Genomic DNA, 24,606 nt, shown 5'->3' with positions numbered 1-24,606 from the left:
GAGCTAGCTACATGGTTCATTATAAGGATGACAGATTTCATAAAGCAAAGAAGTTGTAAAAATCTTTATGGAAGCATTAAAAAGATCTTGGGCTAATGCATTATTAAAGAAAAGTTCACCTAATATGTAAAGCAGAAGACAGGTCTTTAAGTTCTTTTCATTTCAGTCCCCAGGAATGAATGGGACCAGTATCAGCTGAGCTAGGCATTATGGTTAGTTATCACTAGTTAGACATAGATAACTTGCTTAATGGAAGCGTTCACTGGCATTTTATGCAAAATGAAAAATGTATAACTAATTTTTTGTGTACAGCATTTGTCACTTGAAAATAACAATACACTTTTTATTCATTTTCTCTCATTCAGTGTATTAGTTATTCTGTAATTCTTTTCAGTGTGTTTTTATGTGCTTTCTCAATAGAAAGTTGAATTTGGGAGAAATTTCCTTGATACTGTATAAAACTGGACAATAGCTGCTAAGCTACCTACAGTATTGTGTTTCTATCAGATCACACTATAACAGATTAAGAGAAACTCAGTTGGAAAATAAACCTGAAAAAGCCTTTGTGGAATGTTTATAGTGTTCCCGATATAAATGAGGGGAAAGGAAGGCTCTGTAAAATCTCTGGTCTATTCACTGTATGCTGGTGTTCAAGGATTTCACTTTAAATATCCCTGTACTCAGTTCCAGAGGTGAAAGTCAATCTCTCTTTATCTCACCTAGATCAAACCTTCATTCATCGCTCTACTGTGATACAGCTACACAGATTTCAATACACTAAGAGCCTTCTGTGGTTACTAAAAAGAAGCCAGTTTTTCTCCTTTACAAAAAGGAAGACTAGCAAATTAATTGAACTGAAAGAAAGGCATCTATTTAATGCAAGCTTTATAGTTCAGTGGTGCATGAAGAAATTTGCATGTTGAGATTTGTAATTCTGAAACAAAAGATTTTTAAAATTCAAATAAGTAATTCTTTTGGCAAACCACAAATATCTAGAAAAATGCCTGTTTTTTTTGGTTTTGGTATATTTGAATATCACATTTTTCAGAACTGCTGGATGCAGAGCCTTAGAGGACATGCTGTTCTTAGGTTCCACTCTAATACAGAGAAGACATTTCTATTCTATTTTACTATATTACATACAATTCTCTTTTATGGAAGCAATATCTCTTTTTAGTATGAAAAAGGCTTTACAGTCTAGAAATATGATTCTCCTCCACCTAGTACTTGTCCTGTAACCATTTGAAAAGTCCAGAGGATCAGGTCTGGCAGTAAAATTTAAAAAAAACAACTCTCCTGTCTGAAAACTAATTTAAAGAGCTTAAATTTAGAAACAGAAGAAAAGGTTCATTTAGACTTAAATGGCAGCTATTTCTTAATAAATACTATGCTTGTCTGAGAGTAGAGGTTGCTTAGAAATTACACTAAAGAGCACACAAGAAAGAACTTGGGGAATAGAGCACAATTAGCTAATGCTAACTGATGCTCACTCTCCCTGAAGTTGGCACAGGATTCGTTCACCAAATAGATCTAGGGATTAAGTTATCAATACCATAGACTAGTGACCATGTACACTTATTCTAGCTGGACATAAAGATCAGTTTTCAAGGTTTAAATACAGAGGACAATACCTTTTTGAGCTGGTTTATCCAATATTTGAAAATATCCTCTTTTTGTGAGCAGATTTGAGTAGCTCTGTGATCACGTTCAGATGTGGAGTATACTTTGGAAGTGTTTTGGTTCACGTGGAGGAGCTGACTTGAAAGGCATGAGCCAGGTTTGGTTTAGATTAAATCAGACTGACAGATGTGCAGCTTACCAGCTCCTAACAGGCATCCAGTCTACAGAACATGACCAGAGGTGCTCACTGCAAGCCCTAAAATGCTTACAGTTTGGATGCTATATCCTCAGAACTAATAATTTCTCTTCCTGATACACTCTAATTGAGCTGCACCATTTGCTATGGCAGATGGAAAAACTGTAGTTAAATACATATAGGCATTCAACATATTTGCAGTACAAATGAAAAGGTAAAGTAACAAAATCTTGTCTAAATGACTCTGCCTTCATACCTATGACCAGGATAATTTTGGGTCGAGGTCTTGAAGGATCAAATACATCATACTCCTCAATGAGCTCAGCAGTTTCAGAGAGGTCTGTGTCACTTTCTATCGAAAACTGTTGGATTGGAGGCAGTCGATCATACCGTCGGTATGGGAAGTTGGAATTGTCAGGCATCACTGCAACATAGTAAGAGAAACTGGGAATTGTGGAAATACACAGAAAACTCAAACTCTGCTGTGTACAGAGATTTAAATAAATATCATAAATAAACACCTCCTAATTTTACAATGTGCTTGCTGTTACTTGCTTTGCTGTGGCTGATTTATTAAATAGGAACCACCAGGACGAAGGTTTTTTGATGTTTCTTTACAAGTACACCAACTTTTCTGTGAAAATCTGCCCATGGCACCCAGAGCCAGAGCTCAGCAGTGGCCTCTAAAAAGAAAAGCCTTGTATTGTGCAGATAACCTGTTCTACTAAGCAGAACTATTTTGGTGATACATGTTGTACACAAAGATAGAGATAATATTATTGCTAATTAGTTTAATGAAAAGCTGGATGGCAAGGAAGAATAACTATGGCAACTGAAAGATGAGCTAATTACTCTTTGCTGGCATTATAAATAAAATAATTACAGGTATTGGTATGACATTTGCTTAGATTTTACGAGAATTTAGTAAATTAGCATAGAGCTCCAACAGAAACTAGAAAAAAAACCCCTAGTGTAACTAACTGCATTGAAGCTACAACGTATGTCATCCATAAGGACCAACTAAAAATATAAGCCAAGTGCACTGAGTCAACTCTGTCCCTATCTTTGTAAATGTTTTTGGTAGAATATGAGAAATCTCTCCTTAATGTGTTAAACATTTACACAGCAAAAATCCATCATTAGGCTGCAAAATGATCCTCTCATGCACAACATCCGTTATAGGAGCAGAAAAACGCCAAAACACAAGTGAAGAGATTCCTTGAGTCCTCTGCCTGAGAAAAATCAGAATGAAGCATGATCTGCTATAGAAGTAAGGATAATCATAATTTTTATACTTAATACATTACCATTCCTGAAAAAAGACCTCCTGGATTGTCCTCCATTGAGTGGAGGCAGGGTCTTCTTTTCTGGGCTGACAAAAGTGTCCCATTTCACTTTTTCTGACCCTCCAAGCTCTTTCACTTTCTGCAAACAGCTTTCCAAATATTCAATTGGGTCATCTGGTTTGTTACATATCAATCCATTCAACAGACTCTGCAACATGAGACCAGAAATACACACTGTAATGATAGGTGCCAAGAAAAAAAACAAGCACTTTTACTTTAAATTTTACTTTACACAGAGAAACAACACATTCCTTGTATATTCAGCCTCTCTATTTCAAGCCAATGCATGAGAATGAGGCCTGAAAAAAAAAATCACATGATTTTGGTCCACCGATGTCACAGAAATGATCCAGAACAGGAAGCTGGTGGCTGTATCTTTATATTTGTCTGCACTGTTATGGAAAATGAAAATAGTAAAAATGTTCCCTACATTTTTTCTTTCAGCTATCACTGGCAAATATTCACAGTGATGCACAAGCTAGACAGTCCCCAAAGTTACATCTCTGTGTACCCTAGTAAATCACTAAAATGTATCTTTTCCTTAAAGACCAGTGAGTGCACCCACCCGTATCTTAGCTCTGTTCTTGAGCCAACACTTACACAAATAATGAAAACAAGGCTTTTTAAAATTAAGAGAAATAGCCAAATATCATCTTGATCTTTGGGAAAAAAAACCACCCAACTCAAAGATCACAGGTGCTTCCAGATTTAATTGACTGAAAATTACCAGTCATTAGAAAATCCTCACCTATAAGTATTAATTCAGGGCCCATGGTACAATGAGCACTATGGGGAGCATTCAAGAAGGAAGGCCAAGCCCTCCTCTGATGCATAGTAATTGATTTTCCTTGACAAAGTGATGCATAAGTCATCAGCTCACCTCTCCACAATACAACTGCATCCAACCTTCTCTTAATAAATGTCTTTCAGGATTATTTCTGTTCCCCTGTGCTTTTCCTAATTTTTGTACAAATAAACTTGAGGGTCAGAGCTCGTAATAGTAATAAACACAAAATGCTTCAATTCACAATTAGCTCAGTTATTTGTTATCTGTGGTTCACACAATAATTGTTATTGACACGCAATTTACAAAACATGGTATCACTTCTATGTATCTATGCCCTTATTGTATTTCACCCATCACAGCAACTAGCCATATATTTTTCCAGAAGATATGCACCAATGTTTAAAAATTGCTTAGCTCAGGCTTTGAGCCTCTACAGAAAAACAGTTTTGCCTGCATCTCTTGTTAAACCATTCACAATCTAAATGGGTTAGTAAGCATTGGCGTAGTCTGTGTCCTGTAATTTTCAAACACATGAAACAGAACAGACCAAGGAAGATACCTATGTGTCTGTGTGTTTAATACAGAGGGCAGGATGTCTGATTTGGGGGATAGAAAAAAAATCCACATTGCACAGAGAAGTAATTGTCAACCATTAGCAGCAGGTAACTTGTAGGAAGCTAAACAAAACCTCATGAAACAGTTGTTGTTTTTTTCCTTCTCCTAGACCCAGGAAAAAACTGTAGAAAACCTGAGAGACTCCCCATCCGCATTCCTCAGCAGAGCGGCCCCGGGGGTCCTCAGCCCTGCGGCCACCCAAGTTCGCTCCCTCCCGAGGCGGGCAGACGCGGCTGCAGGCGGACAGACCCGGCAGGAGCTGGGCGCCGGCAGCCGACCGCAGCGCCGCGGAGGGGTGCGGCCGCCCGGCTGCCTGCGCGCCCGCGCAGGTTCCCGGCAGGTGGGCAACGGGCAGCCGCTCCCCCGCCGGCTCTGCGGTCGGCACCTCCAGCCCCGGCCCCGCGGTGAGAGCCAGCCCTCCGCGACGCGGCTCCCCGCGCAAAGTGCGCGCACCGCAGCCTCTGGTTGCTCTGTCTTTCCAGCCACCTTCAGCCCGCCGCGGGGTCCCAGTGCGGAGAGACCCTCCCGACGGGGCAGAAAACGCCCCCTCCCCCGCCTTGCCTACCTCGAAAAGCTGCGGGATCTCCCTGCGGGCCAGATACTCCTTAGCCTCGCCGGCGCTCATAGTGCCGGCGGGGAACGGGGGCGCCGGCGGGGCGCAGGTGGGCAGCGCCGAGCCCCGCGCACGGCACGGCACGGCGCGGCGGTGCAATGCGGGAGCCTCGGCGAGGCTTCCGCGGGCGGGCGAGCCGAGGCGGGGGGGAGGAGGGAGCCAGGCTGCCCGCCTCCCCGTCCCCGCTGCACGGAGCGAGCGGCAGTGCGTTTCCCCCGGCGGGGAGGAAGAGCGTGTGCAGGCTGCCGGGGAAAGTTTCAGGGGGTGCCTGCGCTGAGACACCCGCGCGGGGGCGGCGAGGGGCTGTGCCTGGCTGTGAGCCGCGGGCAAGGTGCCCCGGGAGAGATCGGACCCCGGCTCCGCGGGAGGCGCCGTCTGCTTTCGCCGTCCTCTGGAAGGGCTGTGGCAGCGACTGCGGACAGGGCTGTGCACGGCTGTAGCGCAGAGGTGCTGGAAGCTTTCCGGTACACCGCGATCTCTGGCCTTGGCAGGGTTTTTCTGGCGTTTTGCAGATGCTAAAAGGCCATGAACTATGATCCCTCATGAGCATCTGTGATCGTTGGGTCACAGGAAGAGATCTGAAGACATCTCTGGTCCAACCCCCTGCTCAGAGCAAGGGCAGCTCTTGAGGGCAGACCAGGTTGCTCGGGGCTTTATCTAGTCTCATTTTGCAAAGCCTCTGAAGATGGAGAGCGCATAACTTCTCTGGGAACTTGTGCTTGGCTGGCCGCCTGGGGAAAAATGTTTTTCTTCTATTCGGTTAGCACCTCCCTTGCCTCAACTTGTCTCTTGCCCACCATTGCACTGCTGTGAAGAGCTGGTCTCCCTCTTCATGATAACCTCCTCATAAGCACTTAAGGGCTGCTATTAAGTCCCCTCTAAGCCTGCCACAGGCTGAACAAGTCCAGTTCCTTCACTCTCTCATTAAGGGCAACTGTTCTGGCTCCTGACTGTCTTTGTGGATGTCCACTCAACTCACTCCATCTTTTCAGTGTCTTTTACTGGCGAGCCAAAACTGGAATGCATTATTCTTGATGTGCTCTGGTGAGTGCTAAGTAGGGGGTAGATTCTGTGATATTCTGTAGCATACTGAAGTCAGACTAGATTATTTCAATTGCTTAATCGTCCTATATCGTCTGATGTTCCAATTAGCTTTTAATTTTGTTGATTATCTTTTTTAATTCCATGTAATTTCACTGATGCACACCCTTACAGAAATAGGTTCCATGAGTGCAAATTTACAAACAACAGTGAGCAGCTGTTTCTCATATCTCAGTATTTTTCAGATGTAGGACAGGAGTCTTTTAAGAAGCTTGACAAGCTTCTCCTTCTCTGCTGCAGCCATGTTCCTTTTTTGGCCACTTCTGTAGTTAAATTGCCTTCTTTTCCCTATGCTCTGCCCTCAGCTGTTTCCTTTCTGTTGGAGAGGTTTCTAGTCCTTATTTATTCCCTGAACTGCTAAACGCTGCCCAGGGATAGTCCCATGATTTTCTTCTGACAAACTGAACTGGAAGGTTTTCCAAGTCATCCAGTTACTCCCAGCAGCTTCCACTTGAAGGGTGGTTACTAACATCCCTTCTCAGCAGTCAACTGGTGGGTGGTCTGTTCTCCATTTTGTCTGAAGTAACTCTGGAAAGAAGTTTGGATTAGACAGCTTAAGATCCTTTTCAGCTCCTTTTTCTATGAAGCCAGTAGTGTCCACTTAGGGAAGGTGTACTAATATCACTGAACTGGCACTGCTTGTATGTTTAAGGAAGACCTTACCCTTCACTGGAGAATGTAATCAGCATTCTTTCTCATCCTCCTTTAACTCTGACTTAACCTTGCTTTCTCTTGCAAAGATTTAGATACATCCAAATGTAAATTCATTGTAGAGCATGGAATCTTAATTTTGAATGAGTAAAAAATAGAGAAGGCTCCTTTGTCCCAATCAAAAGATACAAGATGTAATTGCTTTTAAAAGACCTCAAATGAGGCTTGACAAGAGGAAGACTGAATTAAATCAAATTGATATTTTCTTAAAATAAGATCTGTCCCAAGGAGGGCTAGTGGAAAATGCTCTTCTCTTTAGGAAGACAGAGCTGTGGTTTTGGCATTTTGTGTTGTGTTGGGGTTTTTTTCAGTTTATAAAAACAACCCCCAACTGAATTATTGTCACAGACAAATTCCATTTATAGGCTTGCAGGGTATGTCGTTTTATATATTCAATATTTATGGGTAAATTGGTATCTCATCCAATGTCTGGGATTGATAAAGAAAAATATTTTCTTTCACATGCTTTCCATGACATCTTCCTCAGGAATGTGAAAAATTTTTGTGTAAAGTCTTGTCTGAGATGTTTGATTTTTACTGTAGGCTCCCAGGCATTTTGCTCAGTTAGAAAATGCTGACAGAAAATAAAGATTCTGACTGTTCTGCCACAAAGCTATTATCATCATGCACATCTACACTATTCAAAAAAGAGTGATTTTCTGCTAATCTGATTCTTGTTGCACAAGAATCAAATTCTGTGTTGCAGAAATTACCACCTGAGAAAAAATAACAGCCATGTAGGAAATTTGTGAGACTGAATGTGCAAAATGTATCTGGAAAGGATATTTTTGGATGTTAATAATATAGTACCTCCTCCTAGATGTAATTTGTTTTGCTTTTACCTTTGGCAATATCCCCATATTAAAACAAGGTCACAGGTGGATGCTTCTTAAAGGCTCTGAAGAACTTTGGCAACAAAGGATTAAGAATACATTAAATTAATGCCTATATAAAGCTGGCTTGTGTGTCATTTCAGGTATGTAGGTAATGTGAAGGCAGCTATTAGAAAGTTAGCTGTTTGTCGTTGAACAGTTATCTTATCAAGAATGTGGATGAAAAGAAAGTGGCCTCACTGCCTTACAAAATAACACAGGATGCAAAAAAAAAAAAATCATAAACATGGGAACATGGATTTGAACTCTGCTACACTGTTCATTCCTGAAGGTGTGGACTATGCTTAATAGCACTGGAGTGAGGCTGAGGATCACTTTGGTTATACTGCTACCATATTCTACCTCTTATGGAGGGGAAGAAGCTACAGTAGAAAACTCAAAATTCTGCTATGAAAAATATTACATTTCTGGAAATTCATCTTGGAAACTTCTCATGAATCCTACACCATTGGGCTAATTCCATTCTCCTTCTCGTTGGCTCCTCCAGTAGCTCCATGAAGCTAAACTAATATGAAATTAGTATGAGATCAGGTGGAATATGCTGCTTTGTCCCATCTCTTGCTTAAACCAATTACCAGTCAAAGCTTAATTAGGTTCGATGTTTTCAGAAATCACTTCAGAATCTGATGGTATTTTGTATGAGTCTTCTAGTTTCTTGTCTAGTGCACTAATGCACATTGAAGCACTAGTGACTGGCATTTTTCACATAAGCTGTTGCTCTGCTAGAGGTTTTTATTCAATCAGTGCCCTGGGATTGATATGTTTATACTGGCTGGTGCAAGATATGTGGACAGTTTGTAGATTCTGTAAGTAAAATAATTATGTGTAGTCTCTTTAATAGAATATGCTGAATTATATGTTTCTGAATCAGGCATCACAGGCATTTTAATGTAAATGCAGAAATTATTTGCAGCCCTGTATTGTGCTTAGTGTGGTGTAAACCAATCTAATTGCTAAAATGATATTTTCATTTTAATGATAAGCCTGCTTCTGGACTCTTTTGCTACATTGTTAACTTTTACCAAAAAACCCTGTTGTTTTCCCTCCATTTTCTTTTCCACTTTGCTAAAACTTTTTTTCCCCCCTTTTTCTACTGATATCTAAACAGGTTACTGAAGAGAATGAAATCACTAATCAAAAGGTAGTGAAAAATCTACCTAGAAAAATCTAATCTCTGGATTTAATTTTCACTGAGTCCCAGAACTGTCATTTTAAGTAACTTTTGAAGATACCAAGAGTGTCCTCACTGGGAGGGATGAAAGAAGATTAAAAGTTTGGAGATGCGTATTTCAACATGCTGAGGAAAATGTATTTAAGAGTGACACGATCATAGTATCTTTAAGCTTTGTTTTGATAAACTAAATAGCTGTAGCCTTTATTTTCCAATTACAGTGTAATCATTTTTGTGACCCTTCCCTGAACTCTTTTCAATTTATCAACTGGCGTCTTCAGCAAAAGCATCAAACAGGACACACTGTTCCAGAAATGGTCACACCAGTGCCAGGTACTGATGTGATTCAGTGTGCCTGTAACAGCCTCACGGTTCTCATTCTGTTGTTTTCACACTGATGGACTGAATTTGTGCACTGGCCTTGGTGCTGTAATGGGGTTCACCTTTAGCTGGTTATCTAGCAGACTCAAAGCTAGTCTGCTTTCCAATCTTTTCTCATATACATTTCTCCCCTCTAGGATCAACATCTGCTCTTTATTCTTTGCTATACGACTTCATCTATTTGCTTGCAGCCAACATACCAAGAAATCAGTGTCCCAATGAGCTGTCCCATTTGTGAGTTACCACTTCCATGGTCTTTGTTATCTGCCAGTGGTAACAGTGACTTTTTTTTTTTTTTTTTTTTAATCAAGAAAACCGTTACACAGCACATGGCCAAATCACAATTCCCATGGGACCAAACCAGAAACTCAGATAATATTTCTCCTTTACACTTCACTTTTTAGACCAGTCAATTAGTCATTAAGTATGTAGTCATTATTTTTTATTCATATAAGTTTCCTAAAACAAAATATCCAGCAGCACTAAATAAATATCATCAGATCAACACTTTTTTTTCTTCATCAGCCAAAACAAACCTTCTTGAACAAATATCTGTGGGTAGATCTGAGAGGTTCTATTTTTCAAAAACTGGCATTGACTAGCACTAGTTAAATTCCATGTAAACTGTATTCTGGTGTGTTCTTATTTAATTCTGTTTTTTCACTAACTTCCATGTTAGATGGACAGGCCTGTAATCCCCTCTGCCAACAGCCTTTTAATTTACTGGTCTAACATATTCCCAGAATGCAAGGGTTCTTAGACAACCAAAATGTTCTTTCCAGCTGTTTTAAAATTGGGTTGGTTTTAGTGCTTACCTGACTACAATTGTAATGGGGAATGTTTCATCACTATCGTATAGTATAATTACATCATCTGATTATTTCCCTAGATATAGAACAGAAATATTTAGTGAAGTCTTCAACTGCTTTTATTATATCTGTGCAAGCATATTCCAGTAATACTGTTGGGATTTTTTCCTTCTGTTCAGAAAAATGGCTCTTTTAAATTGTGTTCCATCAGTCTCACCATTGGCTTTTATGTCATTTTTTTCCCTTCTCATTTTTTTTACAGTTCTTAAATCTCTCACATAAATTTCTTGTAGCTTCTAGTATCTGTTATAGATGTTCTCCTTATTCTGATTAATCTTTATTTGAAGCCAAACTGCATTTTAATCAGTGCTGTCTTCTTTTTTTTTTCAGTCACAGGTCATTAGTGTCTTGGCTGTTTTGTTAGCATTTCTTAAATAATTCCCAATTAGCATGCATATTTTTCTAGTTAAGTCCTTATCCTTGATCTGGCTCATAGTAATTAGATAGTATGAGGATATTGTGCAGGCATTATGTAACTTAATAAATTCAAGGTTATCACCTCAGGAAGTCCTTAAGCCTCTATGTGCTGGAAGGCAGGAGGATCCTGTAGAAATTTTCCTTGTTTTTAACTCAGTCTCTAAGGCAGCTGGTCACTATTGGTGCGAACAGAGACTACTTGTATTTTATATCACTTAAACCCCCTCCCGCCACTGGGGAGGATTTTCTTTCTTTCTTTTATTTTCTTCAGTTAGCATTTTTATTGTAACTGATTAATAAACACTCCAAATCAATTAATACTTGATTTACAACAACTTACAAATGCTGTGCTGTTTTTTTTTTCCACTGAAGTCTTAATTTACTTGCCTTTTTCATCCTAAGAATCCAACCATAGATTTTAAGGTTCTAATCTATTAATTGTCCCCAAGTAGATACTGACAATAAACCAATTTTTGTTCATCTTCTTCACTCTTTATGTAAGGAAATTTGAGTAGCTGTAGAAAAAAAACCCACAAACACAGAAAAATTCAGTTAAATTGTCTTAAACTGAATGATGACTTGTGGGTGGCAGTGATGGGAACAGAAAAGAATTCAAGTACAGCTATTAGACTTCATCTCGGGAATGCTATGAATCCCTGCTACTACCCGTTTGGGTTTTATGTCAGTGCTATAATGGACCAGTGCTTTATGAGATTATTTCTATAACCTGTTATTCAGTCATACAGTGGAAATCTTCCCTACTTGAGAATCACCTTGATATAAAGTGCAACTCTTGAAATGATAAGCCTCTTGATTATTTTGTTGTTTTTTTCTTTAATAGAAATCTCAATGAATTGAAAGTAATGCCAGCTTCCTATATGAAGAGCTTAGAAGATTCATGGCATGATTTCAGGGATTCCTCACACTGAGAAACCTTCAACATTTTCTGATACTCATGTCTTACAATGGCACAACACATTATGATGTCAAGTCATAGGGAAAATGTGCAAGTTAGTTTGACATATTTTTTTTTTAACCTAGAGTCAAGAAAGATTCTTGACTGGGCTTCTTTCAAGTAGGAAAAGGACCATGAAATATTGGCAAATACAGATTTTTGTTTCATTCTGGTCAAACAAAAGTACTGTTAATTTTGGTCAAGTTTTACATATTGCCAAAGAAGAAAATAAAAGAAGATTAGAAAAATGTTGGTTTATGACATAGCATTTCTTTATAATTAGGATTCAGAATGTAATAATTTTGGTATATGCTTTTGTTGAGAATCATCATGGTAATAACTGTTGTATTCTGGTGAAAAGTGAAGAGTTACTTCAGTGTGTATTTAGTACTTGCCACAAAGCAGTAGCTGTCAAAATGTCAGTCAGCCACTGGTGTTTGTTGTTTTGTTGATAAAGAACTTAGTTTCTTTAGAGCTAATGCTCTGCTTGGGTTTTTTTTTTCATATTTCTAGGAAATGACTGTTCAGAGTCTCTTTTCTAAATCAAAAAGGCTGTAACTTAAACAGGTATTGTCTCACAATGAATTCTTTTGTAAGGAACAATTTTTTGGGGAGGGAGTTTTAATTTGATTGAGGTAAGTAGTTTTTCAACAATTTAAAGTTCTTGAACTCATCCATTTAACTTTTTGTTCTTGCATTGCAATGAACAGAATTCAATATATAGAGGTTAAAATATGCACATTACATAAGAGCTGGATACAAATCAGAATGTAGAACAAAGGCAAGATAAAGAAAATGCATTTTAAAATACAATGAGATGAACAGAGAGACATGACATTGGCAAATGTTTTAACCATGGAAATGTTTTAATGTTAATTCAAAATTCATCCTGACTTTCTGCTGACGTACAAGAACATTGCCTGAATTTAGTCACCAACTTCAGTGAATGCTTTCTTGACAGTATAACAAATGAGAATTGGATCAAACACCTGTTTTCAGTAGAAGATGACACCCTGCCAGATGGCTTATTAGCAAAGATAACAGAACACTTGATGAAATTGTCATATGATGGTTGAACTTGAACTCAGATTCAACAAAGCCTGGGTTGAAAACTTTTGACTCAATGGAAGAAAAGAGTTTAGCTTGATGCTGGATAGGGCCTGATACCAAATAGTTTTTATCATTTGAAATTACTAACAATCATCAGCACTTCTTGTATCACTAAGACCTGTTTTTTTTTCCTATCATGCTATCCAGTAAAACCAAGTAGTTGTTCAGCTTGCAGTGCTGAACAGTCCCTTGGCTCTGTCTTACTTACATCTCTTAAGAGATGAGACGATTGTATTCCATAAAGCAAATACACCCTGGCTGGGTGTCAGAGTCGTGACACAAGGCAGGGTTCAGGAGCAGCTTGTTAAGGATGGCTGTTCTTAAGAGAACTTCCAAAGTTCCGCTCCCGTGTGAACGCATCATCTGGAAGCAGGTTACTATAAAATGATACAGCTGTATGAGTGACAGAGTCTGTGTAGTTTTCATATTTATTGATAAATGCTCAGGACTCTTTTTTGGTAAGTATTATTTTGACTATTTTGTGTTTGAAAAAGTGACCACTTGCTTCAGATGTTTTTTTCCTTGTATATTCTCGATCTTAATGGGTTCATGAAGCAAGTCTTGTCAGTATCTTTCATTTCCTTTTATTCAAGTTAGCTTATAAAACTGGAATCACTAACATGTTCCTTGTCCCGATCTATTAAAAAACCTAAAAAAAATGAAAGTACATCTGTCTTGAAGCTTGCAGCCTTAAAAATGTCTTTTACAGCTCTCAGACTACACCTGGACAGTGAGGAACTAAGATGTTACTGACTTGAACACGTGTGAATACCTTGTATCGGATAAATCAGAAACTAATTTAATAGTAGTAACACCAAGGAAGTAAATATTTATTTATTCTTTTTCTCATTTTTTCGCCCCTCTATTCTTGTACAGCAAAGATCAGATTCAGGCATTTTCTCTAGTCTTTACAGTTTCCTTTGTTGCTGGCTTACAGCTGAGTTGGTACCGTTTGGAGAAATTTGAATATTCAAATAAATTACTTCTTTCTCTATGTTATACAGCTAAATCACCTCCACATCAGTTTTGGACAGAAGTTTTAAAATTACCCTGTAATGTAGCCAACATTTCATTGTTCTATATAAGTTGATTGACAATTAATGACATTCTACTGCATTTTCCCAGCTTCCTGCTGAAACTTTTTATCCTCTCAGCTTCTGAGCTACGGAAAAGAGAATCAAGACTTGTGGAGGTAGAGTTTCAGTAAAACAGAGTTTCTTGTACAGTTTCCTAGCTGACTTTTGTAATGGAAATACTTTTATATGCAATTTCTTGGAAAAGGACTGATTTTACCATTCAATATTACTACTAATATACACACAGACATACTCCCTTTCAAAAAAAAAAGTTTCATTTATGAATCTATGAAGGTCTCCTCTGAGAGACAAAATACATTTGGTTTCTAGAATTCAGAGCAAATGAATAAACTAATGGATGGATTTATTTCACAAAAGAATTTGAAAACCAATATGGCAATTTTATATTATCATAATTAGATGTAGAATTACTGAAGGTAATGGAAAAGATGGTTTACACTGTTTTGTTCCTAGATGAGGCTATCCAGCAGGTAAAATATGTTCAGCTTCCTTAATTTTAAATACTCTTTTAGAATCTTGTGATAAAAACACATCAATGGAAAAGAAACTATATTAAAAATGCTTCTCATAACATAATAAGATATTACAGTAAAACAGAAATTGTTTTCTTTATCTTGTGAAAACTTGCAGGCAAACAGAATCATATGAAAAAGCAAACCCAAATATATAGTAGCATCACCCAAAATTTATAAAAATGTTTATAAAAAAATTGTCTTGCAATATATATTTGATACATAGATACAGATAAAGTGCAAGTCTTTCTTTCCCAGCATTTACATAATGTCATAATGGGAAAAAAATTAAGGAAATCCTTGATGACTATTAGAGAGTTAAAGTGCAGGAAGGTGATTTTCTCTGAGAGAATACTTTTGCAAATGCATCTATTAATGCACTGATTAGTTTAAACTGATTGACTGATTGGTGTCTTTTCTCTATATAAAAATCAATCACTTTGAATGAACAGGTAAATTGAAATGCCTGTCTTAAAATACAAAAGATCATTAACTGCAGTAAAAGTGGCTTTTACACTTTCATGTGATATATATTTAGGAGCTAAAAGAACTATTTCAGGTCATAGAACAGTACAGATACATAGAAATGACAGGCACATTCATGTATTGACAGTCTGTGTTATCACTAGGACTTTTTCTTAATGGTCTCTTTCAGTTAGGAAAATCTCATCAGGATAGACTCCTTAAAGACTAAGATGGGTAAAAAGAAAGTTTTTTTATTTTTTTACTTATGAGAGTTGCAGAACAAGACAGAAAATCTTTCATAGATCTCCTAACTGAGTGCATTCTTGCATGGGCAGTTCTCACTTCGTACCATATCCCGATCAACTTAGGCCATATAATTTAGCTTTTAAGAAGGATTTGGGGGATTGCCTAGTCAGCAGTTTACTTTCTTGCTGAATGTGTTATTTGGTTTTATCCAGACTTTCTCCTTAGTAATAGCTCATTTAATTTTTTAAGCAAAATTCCACTTTGCACTGAATGCCAGCACTCTAATGGTGAAAGGGTTTTGTACTGACCTTCTGCACAGAAGGAAATTTCAACAAGACTGCATTTTTATAAATCATAGCAAAAACCTGGCTCCCAAAACATTACTGTTTCAATTTATTAAGTGTTTCTGGCATTTTTACATGGAAACTGTTTTCAGTAAATATGCTCAAAGAAAAAGGTAGTTTGAATTTCAAAGAGTGTGGAGTTAGAATTTATAGTATGTTGAAGGATAGTCCACTCTTAGTTCAGCATGAGTACTTTCCACCTGATCCATAGGAGCTTTTACTGTATCCTGCTAAATGAAGCTAAAGAGAGAACCAAATGCTCTGCTTTACACAGTTTGAGTAGCCATAGAAATTATTAAGGTTTGCTGATCTACTGCCATTTTTGTTCACAGCCTAACAGCTACTCTAAAAAAAAGTACAAGTGAGCTTTTTGAGGCTGTTTTGATCTACTCTACCCCACAATTCCTGGAAAACCAGAAGTAATTGTGCATATTTACACTTTTACAAATGAAATTACTCCTTCCTTTGAGAATATTTACTTAAATTTCTTAACAGCCTACTTTTGGATTGGTATTAAATTTTGTTTCTCAGATGCAATCTTCCACTAATCAGTTCTAATAATGTTTCAGTACTCATCACTTAGTGATCTACATAACCTTTCCTGGCAATTTACGGGATGTAGCTTTAGTCACTATTCAAATATTTAATGTTAATCAGTCTTCTTGGACCTGGTGTATGAGTAACTGTTCTTAAAGTTGACTCAGTGTTCACTGTAGATCTTACTTCTAATACAATTTGTGTAATATTAAATCTCTTTTTTTCAGGTACAGCTAATGTGTATTCAGCCTTTAATTTTCAAAACTGCTATGTTTCATTTCTCATAGAGCTGATGAGTGGTCCTCAATGGAGTAAAAAAAAAATCCTTGCTTGCAAGCAAGGAAAATTACTTGAAAGACAAAATGATGTGTTTAGATTGCAGGCTGCAAAGTCAAGAACACACACAATAGCTTTAAGCAAAGGTTTAGGAACTAAAATGAGTCCATCATCAGCATGGCCATTTACCTGAGTTAATTTAACCAGCAGAGCTGAGATGACTTCAGCTCACTCACTCCAGGGAAGACATTCCTGAGACATTCTGATATTTGGTATGTTTGGGACACTTGACAGATTTATCATAGAGTGACATAACTAGCAGTAGAACAAAATGATGACTTCTACTACACAACGTGTTATATCCACTGCTTGAAATCAAGAAAAAACCTACGGTTATAAACTTAGCTTTATTTAGGGCAATTTAATTAAGATTCTTACCTTGTTCCTAATTAAGAAGCCCATAAATTTTCTATTTGAGAATGAACCCTTTTGAACTATTAATGAAAAAATACAATGGAGAGGATAATTTTTAAAAGATAGAGGTATTTTTTATTGCTATATTTTTTGTATATTTTATTATTTTAATAAATAGAGAATGTTTTGACAAAAGTTTTCAGCACTATTTATTATTGAAAACAATGATGCACTGAGACCAAATGTGATGTTCATTCATATTTCATGACTGCCATTCTACCTAACAAACGGTGTAAACAAGCTGCCACTGTTGGTCCACTTGTTTTCTCATATTTTACTTATTTTACTAACAGGATAAGCTGTTAGAAGGGTTTGTAACCTTATGTCTTCTGAAGATGAAATACTGGATTATTACATAATTCAACATTATGGAAACTCCAGGCCTGGTGATATTTACATCATTAATGACAGAACAGAACTGATGACAAGGTAGATGGCTAATTCATTAAGAACAAATGTCAACTGAATTTAATTGCAGGTTTCAAGGTTTTTGCTTGTGTTCTGTTCTGACCCTAAAAGGCACTGTAAAAAATGATGTCTGTAATCTTACTTTGTAAATAACTGCAAAAAATATTGTCTAGCTTGATTCTGAGGTAGAGGTAAGCGACTGGATGCTATGGATGAACAAAAGTGTAGGTTCTAATGTGTTTTGCCAGTGTTCAAAGAGAACCTATTGATAAACACAGTTCAGTACAATTGCTTCAGCTCCATAATAAGTAAGATTTCTTTCAAGTTATTTTCCTTTGCAACTTATGTATCTATTGCTCTCACTATATTATTTTTTTTTTCAGTATTACTTTGCCATTGTAAATATTTTCAAAGTATAAACAATCAGTAGTCAAGCCAGTTAGGTCAAGGGAGGTTCTTGTCCCACTCTACTCTGCTCTGGTGAGGCCTCGTCTGGAGTCCTGTGTCCAGTTTAGGGCTCCTCAACTCAGGAGGGACAGAGAACTTCTGGAGAGAGTCCAGTGCAGGGCCACCAAGATGATCAGGGGACTGGAACATCTTTCATACAAGCAAAGGCTGCAGCAACTGGGGCTGTTTAGTCTGGAGAAGAGGAGACTGAGGGGAGATCTTATTAACATTTACAAATATCTAAATGGTGAGTGTCAGGAGGTTGGGACATCCCTTTTTTCTATTGTATCTAGCAACAGCACAAGGGGTAATGGGATGAAGCTGGAACACAAAAAGTTCCACTTAAATATAAGAAAAAACTATTTTACTCAGATGGTGAGGTAGCCCTGGCACAGGCTGCCCAGAGGGGTTGTGGAGGCTCCTTCCTTGGAGGTCTTCAAGAACCGCCTGGACATGTTCCTATGTGACCTGATCTAGGTGAACCTTCTTCTGCTGGGGGGTTGGACTAGATGATCTCTGAAGGTCCCTTCCAACCCCTACCATTCTATGATTCTATGATTCTAATCATTAATTTGATTACTCGTTTCATTCAGGTTCTATACTTGAAGACAGAAGTTTTTTTCAGCTCAGATACCAAACTGTAGTGAACTTATTTGGCTGGTACAAAGTTTTTAATCTATTGTATTGACAGTTAAAATGAGGAAAGTAATAAATCTGCATTTTTTTTAGTTAGGTAATACAGTTGAGCTATTATTAATGATTCTTTAAGAATCAGCCCTGTTTACTTACTTCATTGCAAGAGTTTCTTTCAATTTTTCATTTGGAAGCATAATAAATACAACCAAAGATATATTTCTTTATCTTCTACAGTTTAAAATTATCAGACAGCACATGTAAGCCTGATGAAAACAGGAAAAGAAACACAAAACAAGGATCAAGAGTACAGAAGGAGGAGATATACTATGATACATGTACAGAATATAATCGAGGCTAATAGCAACAAAATTGAAAGTATTTAATTGGTATTTTTGGTGTAGAAAAGAAATGTGATCAAAAGGTGTCAGGTAAACTCTAATAGGCACAAATCCCTATTTTAGGAGCTTATGGGGTTTCACTTGGAATTGCTGCCAAGGCAGGGTTTGTTTCCTCCATACTGGACAGGAGGGAAACTGACAGATGGCTCTTAGAGGGCAATTTCCAGAGGGTGGGGACCTGAGCAACCTGCTGGAAGAGGAGGGCATCAAGATGTGCATCAATATTAACACCAGCTGCAGTTAGAGCTGCTTTAAAACCAGATGTTAATTAAAAATCACTTTGAGTTACACATTTGGTGTTCCGTCTAATTACACAGCATGAGGTACAAGAAACATTGTGGCAAAGGCCAAGATGAAGAGACTTGGAGCATGAAAAACACTGTGATTAGCATGAAAACAAAGCACAACAAAGAGACAGAAACAGACAGCATAGAGCTTAATTTCTAGGCAAAAAATCCTGTACAGGCATGGAAGAAAACCCCAAGTCTGTTCTGAGAACTGCCTAAGGGGATAAAAATGAAGGCAAAGCTTTTGGTATTGTCTTACTGGGGGAAAAAACAAGAAGTGATATCACCTCCAGGAATAATGCCTGAAGCATTGGCACACTCATGTGTGTCTGATGAATACTGAAGTCCATGAAAGACTGAGACTGTAAAGAAATAAAAGCCAGAAGTAGAAGAAGAAATAGTTCTATTACAAAACACACTTAAGCAGGGTAAGGGAAGCCAGAAAGCAAACCAGATACAGATCTAAAATAGTGAACTAGGCACTATATTATGTAGCATATAAATCAGAGGCAAAAATGGCCATTCTTTTTGAACATTTCAATGAGCGTGTGAAACTGAGTTTACCTTAATTCAGTTCTGTCTCTGTTCTAGGATGGAATGGCAGCAATATGACCTGAACACTTACAATCAAAGAGTAACACCTGCAGTTTAACTGTAGTTGATCCAAATATTGCTCACATGCTGCAGCAGGCAGCATGTGACACAAGACTGATGACTTTGCAGCTATGCTTTTACATCAAGAGCCAGCTAAACCTTCTTGTAGATTGCAGAACCAACTACATCTAATCCATGAGAAATAGCAGCAATATTCACTAGACAGGTGTGCTTAAGCTATTCTAACTACTTGTGAAACCCAGCATTTTAAGTGTCTCGTCCACTACAACTGATCTTTCATGTAAGGAATATTTGTTACAATTCCTATCTTCTCAGCACAAGTAGCAGATGTCTGCTTGCACAGTACATAGGTAATAGCCTGTTTATATCATTCCAATACTACATGACAGAAAATTGGGCTTTTTTTTCCCATTTATTTTTTTTCTTGAACTTAAGGTCACCTGTGATACAAATATCAAAAGGTTCAGGGGTTTTAAAGTAAATATTTGGTTTAAAGTTTTGTTCACAGAAAAGGTGTTCATTATATCTCATGTCAGGAATATTTCTTAGTAAGCTGAAGTTACCTTTTGGTAACATTTGGCCTAACTTTTCATGTGGCACAAACACCGGGACTAATGCCAGGTTCAAAGATGCATCATCAGGATACAGCCAATTACATTATTTCAATGGGAAAAGCTGTTGACTAAAATGCATTATATTCAAGGATGGATATTTGTAATAAAAGAGCAAAGAACTAAGCTTAACAGAAAGAACTTCAGTCAAAAGTTGAGACCTCTATCACATGTTATCTGACCAACTCCACATGGGAGCTAAAAGGTAATGTAGCGCTATCCAAGTCAAGGCACAACAAATCAACCCACCAGTTTATAAAGCTGCATGAGTGCATGCTCTGAAAGATAGCTGTCTGTGCTTTAGAATTACTGACGCATCTTGAACATGTCTGAGAACTATCAGAGACCTAAATGAAAGGATTTAAAATGGGCAAGGAAAAAGCTTAAGCTTGGTCCTAGTCTTAAATCCATTTAGTTTTCTGGAGCAAGAAGATAAACAGGGTAGTTTACAAGCAGACACCAAAGGACGCTGATACCCATAACACTTCTCATTAGGTTCATAAAAAGCTCAAACAGGAGGTTTGTGGTGTGTTCAGGCACAACAGAAACTGGTGGCTTCTTTGAAAGGGAGCAAGTTCATTAGCTTTAGGCAAAAAAAGAAAAGCCTCTATAACTACAGGTGATTATTTTTATTGAGGAAACCAGTGATGCTTTCAAATGGCAATGTGATGTTGCTGAAATTCCAACATCAATACATGGAAATATGCTGCTGTCTGAGAAAGTCATTACTGATGATGACAAGTACCCAGAGCAGGAAATAGCTTCTGTGGTTCAGGGCAAATTCTGAATCGTCACTAATGGAAGGCATCAGGCAATTGAACGAAGGTGGTGACAGGATGAGTTAGTCGAAATAAAAGAATCATACCAAGTGGTTCAATAGATTGAAATGAAAATCTGATGATTCAGTAGCTCTGAGGGGTGTATATGGCAAAGCTGAGGCAATAGCAAAAGTACATCTTGTCAAAGGATGTACTTCTGAGACTCTCCTCTCCTCACCAAAGGCAGTCCCTCTCCCCAGCACTCCCCTTCAGTCTCTATGGCAGCTCTGTCCTGCACCCACCAAAGCCTGAAGGCCACCCTTGGCTCACCTCCCACCCTGCCCTCATGATAGCTGCAGCGAAGCCCAGTGATTTCGGCATGTTTTTCGTAAATGGCCGAGAAGCCAATGTTGTTACACCTCCGGGAGTCTTCCAAGCCGCAGGAGAGACGTGAAGCTGAGCATTTTCTGCCACCAGCTAGGTCTGCTCAAGGGACGGATGAGGTCAGGGTAGGGTTGCACTGCACTGCACCCCGAGCCACAGCGAACACGTATGCTTAAGACAGTGGTGAGATTTGCTACTACTGCTGCCTCAGCTCTATAGAAATCGCATTTCAAGGGAGCTCTGTAGGGGCTGGTAATGTCGAAGGAGTTCTGATACGTTACTAAATGCCTGGAGCGGCTCAGGGCAGGTGCATCGGTCCTCCAAGCACCCGGAGGCTTCTAACACGCACCGTGCCGGAACACAAGAACCAGGAGCAGAGCCGACGGACAGGAGGCTAGAGACGGCCCCATTCCCCGGCGCTTGCGCAGAGGCTGTTTCCCCATCCTCCCAGCAGCTACGGCGGCCGGAGCCCTACGGAGGAGGCGGGGTAAGATGGCGGCCGCGGTGGCGGCTGTCTGCCGGGTCCGAGCCGCCGTAGCCCTGCTCCTGGCGTGTTGCGCCGCAGCTCTCGCCAGCGGCGTCCAGGTACGAAGGCTGGTGGGAGCGGCCGCGGGGAGAGAGGGCGGGCGGCACCGGGCCCCGCCGCAGGCTGTGTGCCTGCTTCTCCTCATCTCTTCTCTGGAGGCGCAGCCCGTGCCCGCCGCCCCTCAGCTCCTCACCCAGCCGCTGCGGGAAGGGCTGCGCTGGCTCCGGCGAGCGCAGTCCTTAGGCGGCTGCCCCAGCGAAGCCGTGGCCGGTGCCCACGCTGTGCCGCGCTCCTCAGGCGGGGTGCCCTCCCCCGGCCCCGCCTCGCTCTGCCCCGGGGGCGTAACGCGTGGGGCCGCGGGCGCTGCCTCCCGGCCTCGGGAGTTGTTCTAGCAGCGAGAGCAGAGTGGCGCAGGGACGGCGCGGCTCGCCTGTCTCGGTGTCTGCTACGCAGTGTCACTTTCAGTGGTCAGTGTCATAACGTTCCTTTTATGGACGTCCCTTGGCTAAGTTGTGTGCGAATAGAGTTTCTTCACTTAAAGCCTTGGATGGGGCGCTGGGCGCTTCCACGGGCTTCAGCTGGTTGCCGGCTGCTCGTTCCGCAGGTGTGAGGCGTTTACACACGGGAGAAGCTACTGCTTCACGTGGGAGTAACTTCATATTTCAGTAATTATGTTTTTTGCACGGTGCCCACATTGCATCTGGAGTGTTGTTTGCGTTTCAGTTCTGCTTTATTAACAAATCATTATACCTGAGATTAATTACAAATGAGAACAAAAATAGCCAGTAGAAATATTTTTAGAGTTTTTGGATTAACAATTAAACTGCAGATTGTTTGATACTTGAGGCTTTATATATGCCTTTCATTTTATCAAACACCTTTTCTGCTACTGTGTTTTATGTGAGAACACAAGCATCAGCCAAGTAACCTTCAGAAAGTTAATAGAATCTGAATGAGAATCCTGCGACAGACCTTACCTATGTGAAGCCTTATGCCCTTTCTGCATCCTAATTTAAGCTATTAAAGTGCTCTCTCCTCTGCAAAGCACAGTAGGATCTGTGGATAACACAGATTATAGAGAAGGTGGTTGTTCTCATAGTTCCTGGTTTTCCAAATGTCACTATGATGGATTTTAAGTGAGATAAAATTACAGATTCACCTGTTTTTGAAAAGATGAGAAGAACAATGAAAATAAAAAAGAATCCAAGCTCATTTTCTCATTCAGGCACAATCTGTAGGTCAGTAAGCATTTTTATCTTGTTCTTGGAGTGTTCTTTAGAATAAAGTTGGGTGGGCTTTTTGTTTTAACTAAGCTGCAAATGACAAATAGTTATTTCTCCTTTGTTATTTAGCAAGCTTCAGGGAAAGATTTGGACTTACATGAAATGTGCAAAATGAAATAAGAGAAACTACCTCTATTAAAGTGTTTGTGAGCTTTATTCAGTATTAAGGTGGCATTTAACACTTTTGTGGAAACAACAAAAGTACTTGCTGTCATCTCTTTCTTACTGCGGAAAATCATGTAACATTTTCTCCGTCTTTTAGGATCAAGCAGAACAGTTCTTTAGAAGTGGACATACAAATAACTGGGCAGTTTTGGTAAGCGTGGTCTAGATTGTTTTAATCCAATAAAGTTGTCAGTCTTTCATCAGGAGCCATAATTGCAACAGTCACTCAAGGATTCTGTTGGTTTGAATGAAATGGAAAGGTAAAGACTTGGAAATAAATAAATTTGAAGTTGTGCCTGCAAATTTATTACACTATAATGAAATTATCTTTTCAGTGTGACTGCATTTCAAGCACTCAAAACATCCAGCTACATGGCAGAATTCATAAACCAAAAGTTCTGACAGTATTAAAACAGTTAAATTACCATACTGCATACTGAATAAATGTGAGTTCTAACGTCAGAAAAGTGCATTTCTGTGACTGGAAAGGTACAGATCTTTTCTGATTTCTGTTCTTACTCAGTCTGTCAACTTAATAGGTTTAGAATGAAATAAATTCAAGCAGCATAATGTTTAGGTCAACTGTTCTTAGCCTGTTGTGGTTTTTTTTTGCTTTGCCATGAATATTTTATTAGATTTGAATCATGCTGCACAATTGGTTTTTAGTCACAATTGAGGTCTTAATGACTAATTTGTTTCAGAACACTGTTGTAATTACTCAGTAGCAGCTGTTTGTTTTCCAGATACTAAAATCGAGCAATATAAAAGGAAAGTTAACAGTAATTAATTGAATTAGAAAGCATAATTTCTATATTCTGCAATGTATAAACTTGAAACTATTAAAACATCGAGTACTACTTTAATGCTATTAACAAATAGATGCTTTTATTACTACCCATAAAAATATACACAGAAACTTGAAAATTAGGTCTAAGAAGCTATAGTTTCCATCCTCAACAGATTCTCTGCTGCTAGATCATGATTAACCTGTATAACCATTGCTGCTGATTTTTAAAACAATAAAATCAGGAAGATTTTACTGCTATGGGGCACTTAAAGCCTGGGATTGTAGTTTGAATTAATTCATGGCAGTGTGAATATTTAAAGCATAGACTTTTTTTCCAATGTGTCGTAAGAGCACTAATGGAGGAAAGGGACAGATGATAATACCTTGAAATGTCACAGTTATTTTCAGAGATTTAAATCTTGCTGAAAGGCAAGTTTTCACATAGGCTGTGTCCCATGGGTTTCTTTGACATTCCTAACTGAAGGGATGATAGAGACACAAGGAAATCCTTTCAGGCTGATTTTTTTATTGTTAAGGTGCCATGTATTTCTTTTTATGAAAAGGC

The 24,606-nt window shown here is 38.9% G+C and overlaps 2 protein-coding genes across 2 annotated transcripts in view; one reads left to right on the top strand and one right to left on the bottom strand.

Moving 5' to 3' along the window:
- The window catches only part of AK5 (adenylate kinase 5), an 86,564-nt gene extending 81,241 nt beyond the window's left edge, over positions 1-5,323 (bottom strand). Inside the window, exons 1-3 of the mRNA XM_062003410.1 lie at positions 5,130-5,323; positions 3,124-3,310; positions 2,073-2,240 (exon numbers count right to left, since the gene is read on the bottom strand). Of these exons, the coding sequence (XP_061859394.1) occupies positions 2,073-2,240; positions 3,124-3,310; positions 5,130-5,189 (415 nt within the window). The 5' untranslated portion in view covers positions 5,190-5,323. The remainder of the gene's footprint in view (positions 1-2,072; positions 2,241-3,123; positions 3,311-5,129) is intronic.
- Positions 5,324-21,733: 16,410 nt separating this feature from the next.
- The window catches only part of PIGK (phosphatidylinositol glycan anchor biosynthesis class K), a 71,722-nt gene continuing 68,849 nt past the window's right edge, over positions 21,734-24,606 (top strand). Inside the window, exons 1-2 of the mRNA XM_062003712.1 lie at positions 21,734-21,865; positions 23,352-23,405. Of these exons, the coding sequence (XP_061859696.1) occupies positions 21,773-21,865; positions 23,352-23,405 (147 nt within the window). The 5' untranslated portion in view covers positions 21,734-21,772. The remainder of the gene's footprint in view (positions 21,866-23,351; positions 23,406-24,606) is intronic.

This window comes from Colius striatus, chromosome 10, assembly GCF_028858725.1.
Source record: "Colius striatus isolate bColStr4 chromosome 10, bColStr4.1.hap1, whole genome shotgun sequence".
Classification (NCBI taxonomy): Eukaryota; Metazoa; Chordata; class Aves; order Coliiformes; family Coliidae; genus Colius; species Colius striatus.
Note: the sequence above shows the minus strand (reverse complement) of the source record. Positions and strands in the feature narration are given on the sequence as shown.